This window comes from Dunckerocampus dactyliophorus, chromosome 1 (assembly GCF_027744805.1).
Source record: "Dunckerocampus dactyliophorus isolate RoL2022-P2 chromosome 1, RoL_Ddac_1.1, whole genome shotgun sequence".
Classification (NCBI taxonomy): Eukaryota; Metazoa; Chordata; class Actinopteri; order Syngnathiformes; family Syngnathidae; genus Dunckerocampus; species Dunckerocampus dactyliophorus.
Window position 1 is genome coordinate 43,446,996 of NC_072819.1, and position 15,529 is coordinate 43,462,524.

Genomic DNA, 15,529 nt, shown 5'->3' on the forward strand with positions numbered 1-15,529 from the left:
GACTTCTATTTCAACTTCATGCCACTAAAATGACATTTTTCCCCATACTATTACTTTATTATTATGTTGTTTTGTTTGCCCTTGCTAGGTTACAACTCTTCTCTGAATATTTTGACTTTTGATTGATTTCCCCATTTTTGCTGCTGCTGCTGCTGTTGTTTTTTTCAGTTTCCTTCTTAAATTCCATTTTTAGACTGTGCCGCGGGCCGCAAATGGCCCCCGGGTCGCACTTTGGACACCCCTGCACCGAGAAGGTGTGCTTAATGTTGTGACCGGCTCCTATACTCCTGTAGTAGTGTTAAATGAGGTGTTGATTCAATCAGGATGTGACTTTTTTTTTTTTTTTGCACCTCGAAAAGACAAACAATGGCGTCTGGCCGACGTGTCTGGGTTGTGACTGAACCGTTGACTCAGAGAGATGCGTCATAGAACAAGCAGGTAGCTCAAGTCACACTTATCTGTGTCAATTTTCACACTGGCTTAATTGCCGAAAAACTGCGTGGCTCCGTCTCCGACTCTCGCCTCCCCCATCTCTCCCTGTCAATGCTGTTATTTCTCCTCGCGCTGTGCTCCTGAATGGTGGTAGCCCACAAGGGAGCAGAGGAGAGAATGTATCCCAGAGGGGCTGTTTGTACGCTGGTTGGCTTTCTGTACAGCAGTGGCCTGACAGGCAGCCCTCTGTGCTGGCCAGCCTCTGGTCTATTTAAAACACGAGTTCAGCCATCCACACAACGCTCTGCCTTTCAGACCCGCAGAGATAGGATCAGAATTCATCTCCAATGTCCTTTCTTGCTCCAAAAATGCGAGTCATGTTTCGCTAATTACGGGTACCACCGTCATTTAGTGTGCACACTTTCTTGTTATTAAAGGCGATACTTTCATTAAAAAAAAATGCTGCGATAGTGCTTTAAAAATGACACAAGAGTGGTCACTGATGTGCGATGTGTTGGTCAGGAACAGAAAGGCACTTCGAGCTGGCTCTTTGAGGCGACCGAGCCGTTGTTTTTGGTTTTTTTCCCCTCACATTTTTGTCTGTTAAAGCCTCACTTGATTGCTGAAAATGTGTGGTGCTGCAAGTGTTGACACTTAGCAGAAGGGGGACGCAGGGGTCACACACACAAGCAAGCTGGGAAGGTGAGGAAACAGGAAACAAAAGCTGAGGCTGGGGTGTTTCTGAATGCGAGCAAAAACTTACCTGGATGCTGCTCTTTCGTTTAGTTTTGCACATTTTCATTTATATTTTGTATGTAATGTTTATGTGTTGTTTTTGCTGTAAATTGTCAGAAATTTTAGACCTTTTTGTCTAATTGAGATGATTTAGAATTGGTTTTTTTTTGGAGCAATCTATTCAATCTATTCCATGATGGACACATAAATAGAACAATATAAATAATACATTTATAGAAATGAATATTTAAATGTTTTTTTGTACATTACACGTATTTTAGTTAAAAAAAAAATCCATATTAAGCAACAAAAAAATCTGAGGGGCTGTTTGGGAGCCAAAAGAGACGGATCTTTTTAGGGAGCCTTGCCAAAATAACCGGTTCCCTGGCTTAAATGGTCCAAAACTCCGATCACAAGTTCCAGTGTTACTTTAAAGTTGAATTTTTGTGACGTAAACGTAGGTAGCAACACATATTAATTTAACCTATGACTGCAACCATTTTGAGTTGCTTCTTCTTTAAAATCATTAAGGTTCTTGCTTTGCTTTTTAAAGAACACATAACGACTGCCTGCCTGGTGAGGGGCTCTGAGGTGGGGCACAAGAGTGCCTCTTCGCTGGAAATAGAATGAAATACCAAGGGCAAATACCATCATCTACATTTGTATCATGGAAAATGGACTTCTTTTCATTTGTTTGGCAACCACGTTACCGCCACCTACAGGTCTGGAGTGGAGGAACATGTTTTAACTGCAATTTCCTGAACTCAGCTGTGATGGGCTCCAGCTTCCCTGACACAGGTCAGGCTGTAGAAAATGGATGGATGACTCCTACACCAAATGATGATGTCAAAAGTTCAACACTACCATAAAGCTGCCAACTACTTTCCATGTCTCTGTGACGTGAACGTCCCCCTGTCACGTGTTTATGACTCATAAAGGCAGGGGACCCTCTCAGCTGAACAAAGCCAGCGTGGAATCTGTTACGTTCACGTTTTTTTCAAAATCAGCGGGGGATTCAATACTTATTTTCCCCACTGTATATGCAGTGGACATGTTTGGATATATGTTTTTAAAGTCTCATATATTCCCGATCAGCGTGTGAAAAGTTTAACGTCAAAACGTAAAACACAAAGGGACATTATTGAAGTGAGCATTTGGTCTTTGCTTACATGATCAAAAGATGCATTATTTTATATGACACCAGTATGAATGGGGGTTAGCGTGGGCGCGCTTCCCATCGGGAGCGCGCAATTTCATGTTTCCAGCAGTTGGGAGGACGCAGTTCTTTATGTGCAGGAGGAGGAAGGAGCCACGCAGGACCACGGCGCTTTTACTGAAAAACACACACAATGACCCGGTTAAAATCGGTTGTCTCCGCCAGGACGCCATGAAGTATCCGTAGTGTGTGGGCTTTCCATTTCTGACAAGAGATCAACTTTATACAAGATGCAGGGTGTTTCAGCTACTGGTAAGTCCACACAGACCGTGAACGCGTCTTGGTGTTGCTTATTTTCAAACTTCCATTGAGTCGAACAGTTGCTCGACAGCTCCGATTACGCTGTTTTTTTTTTTGCTTGTTTGTGTTGTTGCTGCCAGCTGTCAGCGGGACAGCTGCTGGCTTTGGTGGGCTCCACGTCGGCTTCGAGTCGTGTTACTGTCCTCACCGAACAACATAAAGCTGACATGACAAAATCGGGAGCATTTGTTCTGAGTTGGCGGTTAAGACGACTTTTGACTCCATTGTGATTCCGATAATGGTGATTAAAAGCAGAGGCATTCATACTTTTCTCTGGCTGAAGGGTTACTAGATAAGAGGTGTGCTGACGACTTGTGTGTGTGGTGTGCTTGTGTCTGTGATGGACCGGTAGGATGCACTGATGTCACAAAGCAGAGGTCACTACTTCCGGTCCAAATGCCGTGTAGGTGATGTGTCATGTCTTGACTGGAGTCTTACTGTTGTCTTTTCTTCGAATGAATGAGTGCAAAGTCGTAAAATGAACAAAAGACGGCAACGTCGTGGTGTGCACACCAAAAGAGTGTATACTTAAATTTTCTCGAGATTCGACTTAAGCATTGTTTTGCATGGTGAGGAATTGATGCTAAGTATGATATGATAAGCTGCCTGGTCAAATAAAAGATCCCCACTTGGATTTAACTAAGCAAATAGTTAGGAGCCTCCCAGTTGATAATTACTTTTTACAGTATGTACTTATTTAACCCTAACTGATACGGTGTGTCACGCAACCATACCTAAAGGCACATCCTGTGGTCATGGAAAAGATGTTAATCTGTTTTGGCTGAAACTACTAAAATTGGTTTGAAGTATTGCCCAGCGCATTATTAACAAGTGCAAGTACAGTGGCCCGAATCTCACATCATCATTACGAGGTCTTGACAGAAAAATGAATGCAACTCTGGACAGAATGAAGTGTTGTGACATTGCAGAAGCTCGTGGAAACGATGCCAGCGAATGCGTGCTCGTGCTGCAATCAAACCTAAAGGCAGTCCAACACAGTATAAGTGTGACTTTTTGGCCAGGCAATGTATGAAAAACATAGTGGGGGGCACCTTTTTCTGTCCCTTTTCTGCTGTGCCAAGCTGACCAAACGGTTGGCCCGTAACCGTTGCTGCTATTGAAACGTTTGAGGCTACATGACAAGAAATGACAAAAATAAACACACATGCTAACCTTGGGGATGTATTGCGAAGTGAGTTTAGTGGGTTAGCGAGGTGTGTTGAGTGTCTGTTCAAGGAAAGCAGCTATATCACCATGGTAACTTAGGCATAACCTGGTCCCGACTTTGTCCAGACTTTCACCTTAAAATCTGCAATGAAAGCGCCGCTGTTCCACAGTGTAACGCATTTGGAGATGGCGTCACCATTTATTGAGAACCCGACTGACACGGGAGCGAGGATAGTTTGGGCAACACTACGACGGGAGTGGCTGCTTTGAGATCACACTGATTCGCTAGCATTCCCTTATTAAATTCTCTATAAGAGAGAGATTTTCGGCCGAGACAATACGCTACCTTTGTTCACATTTTGAGCCGAGCGTCAGGAGTAAAATGCAAAATGAAATATTGATAATTGGGCCAATGTTAGCAAACGTACAAGTCACAGCAGTGAGCACTCAGCCCGTTAGTCTTCTTATATTAGAATATTTGCTGGAGGAATAAGCACTCTTAGGCATCAATCAACTGCAGCAAAACACTTCTTTACGCTGACAAAAAGGAAAAAATTGTCACAAAGGAGAAAAAGGTTGCTGCCACAACACTGCCACCAGTGGTCACAACGAGGTACAGCATTTTATAATTGAATATTATTTAATACAATATAGATATATTTCAATGATGAAAAAGACGGTTGTTGCTCAAATTTATTTTTTAGATGGATAAGTGTTAATACGTCAATGTGTCGAGCCTTGATAAATGAAAAGACTAGTAGGGTATAGTTAGTATAAAAATAAGTGTTAACTTGCGCATTTGCGCGCTCAGCGTTATTCTGCCAGCCCTCGATCTATTGGTGGTGACAGTGTTGCTTTTGGCAGTAATAATCTTTTTCAACTCCTCCATAGAGCTCCAGAATAATTACTTGCTCATCTTGTGTAAAATACACCGGCTGGGACCGCCCCGCTTTCGAGCGAAAGTAGAATAAAATGACGTCAAACGCCCCCTTTTATGTGAAGGAGAACTGAGTGACCGCAAGGACTTGCAAAGTAAAAGTACGTTGATAACCACCGTTGCAGTACCGTTGGGCTTGAGCACAAAGCCCAGGTTTGTTGAGCCACTTTCTTTCCCGTGTCTTACTGTATCTGATTTGCTGCTGTGGTTTGTTAGCAGTTGATGCATTCAGTGTGGCTATGTTTTTATGTGATTCTGTGCTACTGTTTGGAATTTGAGCAAGAAAACCTGTTTAGTTTATGACAATGTTCTCCAGACCCGCAGAGATCTTTACAAGGATCTTCTAGGTATATTTTGAAGTTGTTAGTCGTAGGTGAAATGGAAATTCATGGTTGTAATTGTTACATTATTGAGTACAGTGATGATAAAACAAATCTCGGATACCGTTTGGGCTTTTCTTAATTGATGATTTAATCCTGGACATTGGAAACATTTAATTTTATGAAGTGGCTCTGATATTAACTGGAATTGCCTCCCGCAAAACCGATTTGCACTGGAAGTCATGGTTGATGTGCCGTTTGTAAAATAGTCACACAGATTGACGGAGAACAGGAACTTCGGAAATCCAATAACAATCGTTACCCTGCGCGTCGGCTGCGTCACACTCGTCAATCCGTGTGGGAAGCGCCTTGAGCGCCTTCTGTTGTGCGTCTTACACACACCAGCTGCAAAGCAAGAAGCTAGGCTATAGTTATGGAGCCAAATTACTCCACATTATTCATTTAACTATGCATTTATATGTAAAAGTCATGTGGTGTCCAAATGAATCAGGACTGTTATCACTGATGTACATTTCGGCGAGTGCAAGGTTTTGTGTGCCACTATTTTTCATGGGTTTATCATTGTACAGTTATCTTTTCACATGTTTTTTATGATGCAAAAAATACGCAAGTTCTGGGTGCACGTTCAATTTTGACTCCCTTGTCGGGTTTTTTAGTGTCATATGCACATTCGTTCCTCAACTGAAGCACTGCTCTGCATTATATGTAAAATGTATACACGCACAAAAGAATAACTGGTACCAGTACTCCCTGCCCCCAATGCAGTTGCCCCCCAGGCAGTGCAGCAATATCACTCTTTTCTCCTACATACTCATTCAAGGCCGTTCCCTCGCTGTTTTTTTTTGTAATTCCACTCCCTTCCTCATCACACTGCCCACCCACCCCTCCGCCACACACACGGACGTCTCACTACAGCCGCCATCGGATGAAATATCTACTTTTTCCTCCCCTGTATTCTCAGGTTGCTTATTTCTTCCACATGGGAACCCAGGCAGCCAGCGTGTGCACCCCCTGGCCTATTTTAGTGTTGGCCACTGCAGGGTCAAATGAGTTAAAAGAGCTTGTCGCATCATCGGCAAACCTCTTATGAACCACGAACACATCGCAAATAGACCAATTTTTGTGTGACATTTGACAGTCGCTGTGTTGGCTTCAATAGCGGTTCTCACTCGTGTCCGTGAGATGCTCAAGGATGGACGTCCTGGCTAGCTGTTTAGGTTATTTATTATTAACAAAAACTATGCGGGACTGTCTGTGTTTAACCAAGCCAATGTAAACATCTCCTCTCTGTGTGAGATAAACAGTGAGCAGGAGGAAAATGAACAGGACGGTGAGAATATCTTTTTTTTTTTTTTTTTTAGCATATGGGCCCCCACGCCCCCCAAGCTCTCCCAGACTTAAACTTGACTTGGGGCCATGTTAACTGGCGAGATATGAGGACAGACACACCACGTGTGGCCATACAGAGGCGAGATTCTAATCTTGTGAGGTAGCTGGGCTGGTGAGCGTGCAGGTATGTAATCTTGCATGTCCATCCAGATCAGCTTTTCACAAATAAGCGCAGCAGGACGTACGAGTTGGAAGGGATGTGTGTGTACTTAAAATGAAAGATGGAGGTCAGTGCAAGTTTATTGAAGAGGTCAGCATGGACTAAATCCTCAAGAGCAGTTTTATCAGAACCGGCCAGAACTCCAGCAAATATCCCTTAAGGCGTTCCTTGGTGATGTTTTTACGTTTGTACCTGTCCTGATTGGATTGCTTTGCCCTTGAAGGTTGATCTGAATTATCATGCTAGTACAATATCAAGGGCGCATTGAACCTAAAGCGCTGCACTGCAGTTTTCTTTCAGACATTACTTCTCTAACCCGTGGCAGGTTCATGTAGCCTGAAATAAGTGTGGAAATAATGACAAACTGAACTGCTTAACTACTTTCCTCATAATTTTTTTTTGCTTTGCTTATTCTTTTTCCCCCAGCTTGACATACATTTTCTCCCGTATCGCCAACTGTCACCGTTTAGGAATGTATCTTGCTGGTATTTTCAGCTGCAGTGCTCAGTAAAATCAGTGAAAGCGCGCAGTGACACCCACACACACACCGCATAAAACGTCCATGTTGTGGTTGAGGTGGTTTGACTCTTATTGGTTTGTTTTATAAAGTTTGTTATATAAGATGCATTGTAGGCATGGCCCGGTTACCGGTTTCAAGGTACAACCACGGTATGAAAAAGCCACGGTTTCAAAACCGCTAAAATTGCCCGTCACACCGTCCTAAGGTATGTCAGAAAGCGGAGGTCCAGCGCGGCCACTATGTGGAAATCCTGTCATGACCTGTGTTATTCCTCGCAGTTGGAACTGGGCTTCGATGTGCTGAAACCACGGGCATCATCTGTGTTACCAAAAGTCTGCAACTTAACCATTGCAGCTGACGCTAGCTGCCTCATTAGCATCAAGCGGCACCGGTATGACAAGACATGTGCCCTCAGATGCCCTCAGAGTTTGGCATCCTGTATCATGTGGATATAGTGTGTATTTCACATGGCCTTGCAGCTATCGAACTAATGCGTAAGCACATAACATTGTTTAAGTACATTTTCGACATGTTAACATGAATATCATAACCTAATAAGTCGCATATGTCGTTGTTGAATTACTTATAGTGTAAACAAACGCGTATTGACGCTACACGTTGCAGCGTAAAACGAAAATGACAAAAAAATACAGTAATATAGCGTTATTAAATGAAAACGTTATACTCACGTGAACGACCCCTTCAAAGGGATGCACATTTAGAAGATTTACTCCTTTTACAACAGTTTTTTTTTGGTGGAAGAACTCAGAAGTCACACGTGCCGTCATTCCACTGCTACGTACCTCCGTGCTGTTGTCATCATTGTCTGTCGACATTACTCGCGTGCAGGGTCACCAAATGTGTGGATGTGATTCAGAATGAGACAGAAGCCGAGGATAAGTGGCATAAACCGTGTACTCGTCACTGAACAGAGAGCAACAACCACTTAGCAACAGTTGCAGGCCACCGTATACTGCATTAACAACTGCATTTTATTTATTTAGAATTTTTTTTAAACTTAAATACATACAGTGGTACACTTTCAGTACACTGAAAACGTGTTTGCCTCCTTCCTGATTTCTTAGTTTTTTTCCACGTTTGTCACACTTAAATGTTTCCGATCATCAAACAAATTTAAATACCACAACTGAACACAAAATGCAGTTTTCAAATGACACTTTTTATTATTAGAGGAGGAAAAAAAAGTCCAAACCTACATGGCCCTGTGTGAAAAAGGGATTTCCCCCTAAAGCTAATAACTGGTTGGGCCACGCTTAGCAGCAACAACTGCAATCAAGCGTTTGTGATAACTTACAATGAGTCTCTTACAGCGCTGTGGAGGAATTTGGCCCACTCATCTTCGCAGAATTGTTGTCATTCAGTCACATTGGAGGGTTTTCCAGCATGAAGCGCCTTTTGAATGTCATGCCACAGCATCTCAATAGGATTCAGGTCAGGACTTTGACTAGGCCACTCCAAAGTCTTCATTTTGTTTTTCTTCAGCTGTTCAGAGGTGGACTTGCTGGTGTGAGCCAGACTTGCTGGTTTGATAATTTAACCAAAGTCAAATTTCTTGTTTGTATAAAAGCTGGGTTATACTTTACGCTCGAACGAGCCGCACGGAAATCCGCTCAAGAGACCGTGTGTGACTTTATACTCCGTGCGGCGTCTGTTCCCAAACTGCAGGGGGCAGCGTATTGAAAACACGCGTCTACTACGGTACTAAACCAGAGCGGAAGAAGTTTGCCATTGTTTACTCGACTTGCAACCGGTCAAAGGGACGTGGGTGCGAAAATGACGTCATTTGTCCGCACGGAGCCACACGGACCTTGTGGATGCGGAATGCATAAAACAGGCTTAATCATACCTGGCCAATAGAGCTAATTGTGATTCTGAGCTTTGGATCATTGCTCTGCTGCAGAACCCAAGTTTGTTTGAGCTTGAGGTCACGAACAGATGGCCAGAACTCATGGTTCCATTTATCACAGCAAGTCCTGAAGCAGTAAAATTCCTCCAGACCATCACACTACCACCACCATATTCTATGACGTTGTTATATTCTTTTTATGAAATGCGGCGTTACGCCAGATGTAATACAACACACAACTACCAAAAAGTTCAGCTTTTGTTTCGTCAGACCATACAGTATTTTCCCCAAAGGTCTCGGCTATCATCAAGATGTTTTCTGGCAACATTGAGACGAGCCTTAATGTTCTTTTTGTTCAGCAGTGTCTTGGAACTCACATGCAGGCCGTTTTTGCCCAGTGTCTTTCTTATGGTGGAGTCATGAACACTGACCTTAACTGAGGCAAGTGAGGTCTGCAGTTCTTTGGATGTTGCTGTGGGATCTTGGGGTAATTTTGGTTGGCCGTCCCCACTCTTGGGAAGGTTCACCACTGTCCCATGTTTTCGCCATTTATAGATAATGGCTCTCCCTGTGGTTTGCTTGAGTCCCAAAGCACAAAAGTAGGGGTGGCCAAAGTGCGGCACGGGGACCATCCGCGGACTGTGGCTCATTTGTCATTGCATCATCGCAGAAACAAAAAATGTAAAAATAGCGAACAGCAAAAATTGTAAAACTAGAGCAAAAGAGACAATGAGAAAAGGCTGAAATGTTGACACCAACACCCAATAATAACACAAAGTTTCAAATTTAAAGACAAAGCTTTAAATATGTATCACTTTTTACTTTTCTAATTTACAAAATAAATCTATATATCCGTATATATATATATATATAATATGTAAATCTTGCGCAGGTTCACCAGGTATCTTGATCTCAAAAAGGTTGGTGACCTCTGGTGTACACAGAGAGGCAACCAAAATTTACATGAACGTTGTAGGTTGCCATAAGGGATACGTGAATAAAAATGAAAAACGGCTTGATTACATTAGCATAGAACACTGAGATTTACGTAATGCCCCCTACATGAACAAACGAAAAAACAGACGTCACATACAGTTCAATTTCAATAGCCTACACCATCAACACTTCGAATATAACAAAAACAGGTTGTTCGCGTGTTACCTACATCATAACCGTCACTTCGTAGATGTCACATGACATCAGTCATCTGACGTTGAGCCCCCTCCTGATTCGCTCTGGTGCTGCGACGGTGGCATAAAAAAAGTGGATAACAGATGTCGGCAGCCACACTAACGCAGCGGTAAAATGCCTATATAACAAAAGTTGTGCGTTGTAGCGGCTACTTACTGTAAGTAGAAAAAGTCAGTTGTTTCATGGCTGCGCTTCGCGTCATAGACGCTAGAAATGATTTCTCCAAGTTTGTTAGTTAAACTACTATTTCACGACGAACTGGAAAATGTGCCCGTTGCTGAAAGCTTTTTAATACGTTGCCTTGACAACGGCCGCGTTGTGTTTTGCATAATCCTTTTTGATTTCTCGTATACGGTATCTGTGATGTTGTATAGCAGATGCTAACTGGACGTAATACATGATGAGCGCTACGTAGCTATTCTCACTTACATATTACTCAAGTTTATGTGCACAACTATTGAGGAATAATGTACAATTATCTTTATTGACAGATTGATTTGAATTGTGAACGATATCAGCTATTTTGCTGACGGGTAAACTTTGAATGTGAAATACTAATCATTAAAATATTTAGTAGTGTAGTGGCAAAGTTTACCGGTTAGATTTTATGTATGCTATGTTTTATAGTAAGAGGTAGATCATTTTGAGTACAATATACATAAATACTGTAAATAAAATAAATATATATATATTCTCTATACTTACAGTAGGAAGTCGATCTTTGGGACAAAGTAGCCCGCAGGCGGAAAAAGTGTGAGCACCCCGTGTTATATAGACACATGCATAGCCCATTATTTACATATTGACCACAATTCATTTGAAATAAATTATCTATGAAATATCAGAAAAGATGTTTCGCTACACTATTTTGAAAAACACGCACCGGAATCACTTGTCTGCCCTGTTGGCACTTGACAGATAAGGAGTGGAAGACAAGGCAGCTTTAAAGTTAATTAATGCATTTGTTGTTCAAGCCTGTGAAAACGACCCTAATGTTGACATTATTACAGTAAATTTAAATATTTCTTTTTTAAAATCCTGCAACAGCAGCGGCATGACACAGCGGCGGCAGCGCACCTCCCATGCAGCCCACCACCACAGCTTAAAAAAAATCCTAGGGGAAACCCTGCATTGTGTGCTAAAGGAGAGCTGATCATTTTCCGTGGTGCTGTGACTAATTAGTGCGTTTTCGGAGCTGTATGAGTCATTTGTTTGTTGACTGGATGCACCGACTATGTTAGAAAGCCCCCAATTTTGCGCTTGTAAGTAAATTTATGCTTTCACGGATAATGTGTCTTCTTCGGGTGTTGCGGCCACGTTGTTCGGCGGTCCTTGAACATACCATGTGTGACGCAGACTGAGAGTTACGTGTATGAGTTTCTCCGACGCCGCACAACAGGTGTGTATTTTCTATGCTTCCTTTCATCTCGTCCTTGCTCACTTGTTGTGCGTCAATGAACAGAGGTGAGGCTTAATAATGTTTTAGCTCTGCTGCTGCTGTGCCATTTGGCTCGGTAACGACGCTCATATTGAAATAATTTCCTAATAAGTTTCTGCACGTTATGTGCCTTTGTTTTCATAATTATTCATAATTATTATGTTTACATTAGTTGCCTTGTACTGATTATTTCCATGTTGTTGCAGACCAAAGTGCAGCGAAAGAGCATGAACATCACAGGTCACCTCATTTACCACAGCTTGTCACCACTGTAAATACTCAGTACACATACAAATACAAATACAAATAAACTCTCCAAACAGAAGACAAACCTGCCAGGAGATATCTTACCCCTCTAAAAGCCTTTGTTTTAAATTAGTAGTCATGTGTGCAGTTGAAAAATGAGACGTGATTTTTTTAATGTCATAATATATATTTTAATATATCAAAGATGTTTAATTGTGTGGTTTGTTATTTAAGTGTGCAGGAGTAGGGGGTACATGACTTCCAGTCTGATGTCAGAAGGGGTACTATGGGCTATGAAAGGTTTGGGAACCACTGCTATAGGCTATACATTCAATGACGTTGCCAAATCGCTATAATTAGCTGACAACAAACATAACTAATGTGCTTGCGTGTATTACATGGAGCGTACTTTTAAGTACTCAAAGCTGAAAGGGGGAGGGATATAATGCTTGGGACACATTTGAATGTTGACGCTGTGGGAACATGGGGAACATGTTGCATATAGTCCGCTGAATTGTGACAGAATCAATTATTATTTTGTTAATTTCTCTTTATGAGAGTACTTGAAATCTAAACACCATATCGCCCTATAAAATGGAAAATCTGGACAATAACGGGTGGGATACAGTTTGGTTGTCTACAACCGTGCATTTGTAGCTGTAGTTTCAGTACAGTATACTGAGAGGTGTTTCTCATAAGACTTGTTTCATAAAGCCTTTAAAACCAAGGACATCAGAGCTGAAAGGGGATTTAAAGTACATAAGAGCCGAGAACCACTTTTCTTCTACAGTACGTTGATGTTGGCTGGGCAAGCGGGCACGATTGACCGCTAACCTCCAAATATTTGAATGACGGAAGTGAATGGAAAGTTTTAAAAATGTATTTTTTTTTCTTCTGCTAATTAAATGAAAACTACGACAGCGTGTCTGTTACATTTGGATGGAAACCTGACTGATGGCACTTAGAGTGATTTCCCACCGCAGGAACTCGGAACGGCCCTTAAGTCTTTTCATTGCTGAGCAGTCAGCATTACAGTTTTGATTCCAGTTTAAATACCATCTTGACAAAACAATGAGCTAGCAGAGGAAGATATCAATAGACGATAGATATCAATAGGGTCCAGCTGAATAAATGTATATTATAAATATATACATTTATTCTCAATAGAAATTGTTTTTTCACTGTTGAATGGGTGAACAGCAAGCTGGTCACTTGGCTGAGTACCAATGGCCAACATCCCATTGCCCCCAACAATACACACACACACTCACACACACATGCATTCATCCATCTTCCTGTCATAGACGTTACATGAGTGAGACAGCATGAGTCACTTCCCAGGCCATCCAGAAGCTGAAGGCTCTTTCCACGTTCGCCTGAGTGTCACATTGATTTTCCTAATGGGGGTCATGTGTGAATCCTGCTGCTGCACAGCCAAGACGCCCTGCAAAAGAGCCCTTAAATGTGATGGATCACTTCTCTGACAGGGCATTTTTCTATTTTTTTCCCGTTTGGCCTAAATGTTATCACAGTCTAAAGCGCTTGACCTAGCTTTATGGATCATAAATGTGTGTCAAAAGTTATTATAGTTTAATGTGTCCTCCGTTGCTGTAGGTAATCATTAATCAGCTTTGCTGGGTTAACATTACAACGGAGTGGTCTGAACAGCACACAAACAGTAGGACTAAAGTACTGGCTGGGAAATAGATGGAAATTGGATATAGATTCTGCTTCTCCCAGTGAGTTTCTGTCTCAAACTAGAGCCAATGCAACAGCTTGTACACATTGGGCCGGAGTATTCATAAACATGTGTACAAGGTTAAAAACAGATCATATTAGTCAAGTTCCAGAGGTGTTCTTATTATTTTAGCTTCCGCACAAATGCCATTTAACGCAATACACACACAAAGCCACAGCCTGCTCCAGACTTGATTAGAAACATGTGGTATATTTGTTTCTGTTGAAACTGAGCTTCTCTCGTCACATGCATTGCAGGGCTGCGAGGTTGATGTGTAAGTACAGGTGTACCCAACCAGAGAGCGTAGGTACGCCTGTTGGACTGGTTCTTGACGCATTTGTAGGCACGCTTCTGTGACAGGTGTTTTGAATTGTTGGTTTTACAGTTGCAGGCAAGTGCAATTGCTGTAGTGGGATGGGGGTGCCATTGGGGTGGTAACCGTTTTCCCCTCCTATTAGTGTGACGTCCTCCAGTCAAACTCGACTCGCTGGATAATACTTAACTCTTAAATGACTTAAACTTGTGCAATTAAAAACTGAATATAGTGGCGCATAATAATAATAATGATAATCATCATCATCATGATTATGTTGACACGTGCATTTACACATTTAATCCGTAATAGAGGTAGATCACAGTGTGCAAATGTAAGTGCACTGTCTGCAGGCAGTTCTTTCTGCAGAAAGCACATCTGTTTAAAAAAAGAATTTTTACGTTATGCTTCACTGTTCATGTTTTTTTTTAATCAAGCGCTGAGGTTTCACACTTTGTTCGGTGGTCCTCAAATGCACCATAATTGCTGTGAGGCGCAAACTCGAAGCTTAAGTATAACAATCCAAACAAAGTTAATATACAGTATGATCGTAAATTGTTACTGGAATGACAACAGGCAAACTGTGTGGATTATGCTGATGCGGCTTGGAGAAAGAGCCTTCTCCGGCATCTAGCTGGGACGACCCAGTGCCTTGCACAGCAGGGGAGCCTCGTACTACCGTTAGCCGCTTCAGAGTGAGGTGGAGGCGGCCCCATAACAGACGTAAGTTTGTTAGCTTTCATCGCTAATGAAGAATGGCGATTGAAGAGAGTAGGTTTTGGGGCTGCATCTAATCTAATAATTCCATCACTCACTTATTGCAAATGCTGGAGGAGAACGTCAACGTCAAGCTAGCAGGAGGGTTTGGAGGGGTAGGAGTAGCCGTGTGTCAAAAATAGACATTATGCGGGTATCAGTTACTTGATTTTCGCCAATCGCTGGTAGACTGGGTAACAGCTCTCCCATTACCCAGAACAGGATAAAGAGTAGAAAATGAACCAATGTGTCTTATAATAATTTTGCATAATAGTAAGTCTGTAAACCGAAACATGTTTTCTTGCTGCTTCTAAGACTGGAAGTATTGTAACCTTGAGTGTCATTGTAGTTGTGATGCAACTAAAAAAAGGTTTCTGCCTCATCTTTCCACAAGTCTGACCAAATGTTCCAACGTTTGTTGAGCTAAAGCGACAGTATGTAATAACAATCATGGGCTGCCATATGATATTCCACCTTCACTGACACTTCAGCACCCACAGAACCTTGACTCATGAGAAGGCTAAATAGTTTGAGCACTTGAAGAGAGGAGACATGTTTGGTTTGAGGATGTTTCTGCTCGGACGAGCAGTCCTTCCTGCACAATGTGTTTATACTGGAGGTCTCTCGGCTTATTGTAGGGTCTACCAGAGGCACACACACACTCCCCCCCCACACACAGAAGGAGGAAGTGACCTAGTTTTCCTAAATGGTACCAACTGTTGAAGACAGACTGACTCTGTCACCCAGTGTCGGAGTGATATGTCAGATGTTGATTGTTAGAAT

The 15,529-nt window shown here is 42.1% G+C and overlaps 1 protein-coding gene across 1 annotated transcript in view; it reads left to right on the forward strand.

Annotated features, from left to right (window-relative positions):
- The first annotated feature begins 2,445 nt into the window (after window positions 1-2,445).
- fgd (faciogenital dysplasia) overlaps window positions 2,446-15,529 on the forward strand; it is a 54,489-nt gene continuing 41,405 nt past the window's right edge. Inside the window, exon 1 of the mRNA XM_054786478.1 lies at window positions 2,446-2,635. Within this exon, the coding sequence (XP_054642453.1) occupies window positions 2,614-2,635 (22 nt within the window). The 5' untranslated portion in view covers window positions 2,446-2,613. The remainder of the gene's footprint in view (window positions 2,636-15,529) is intronic.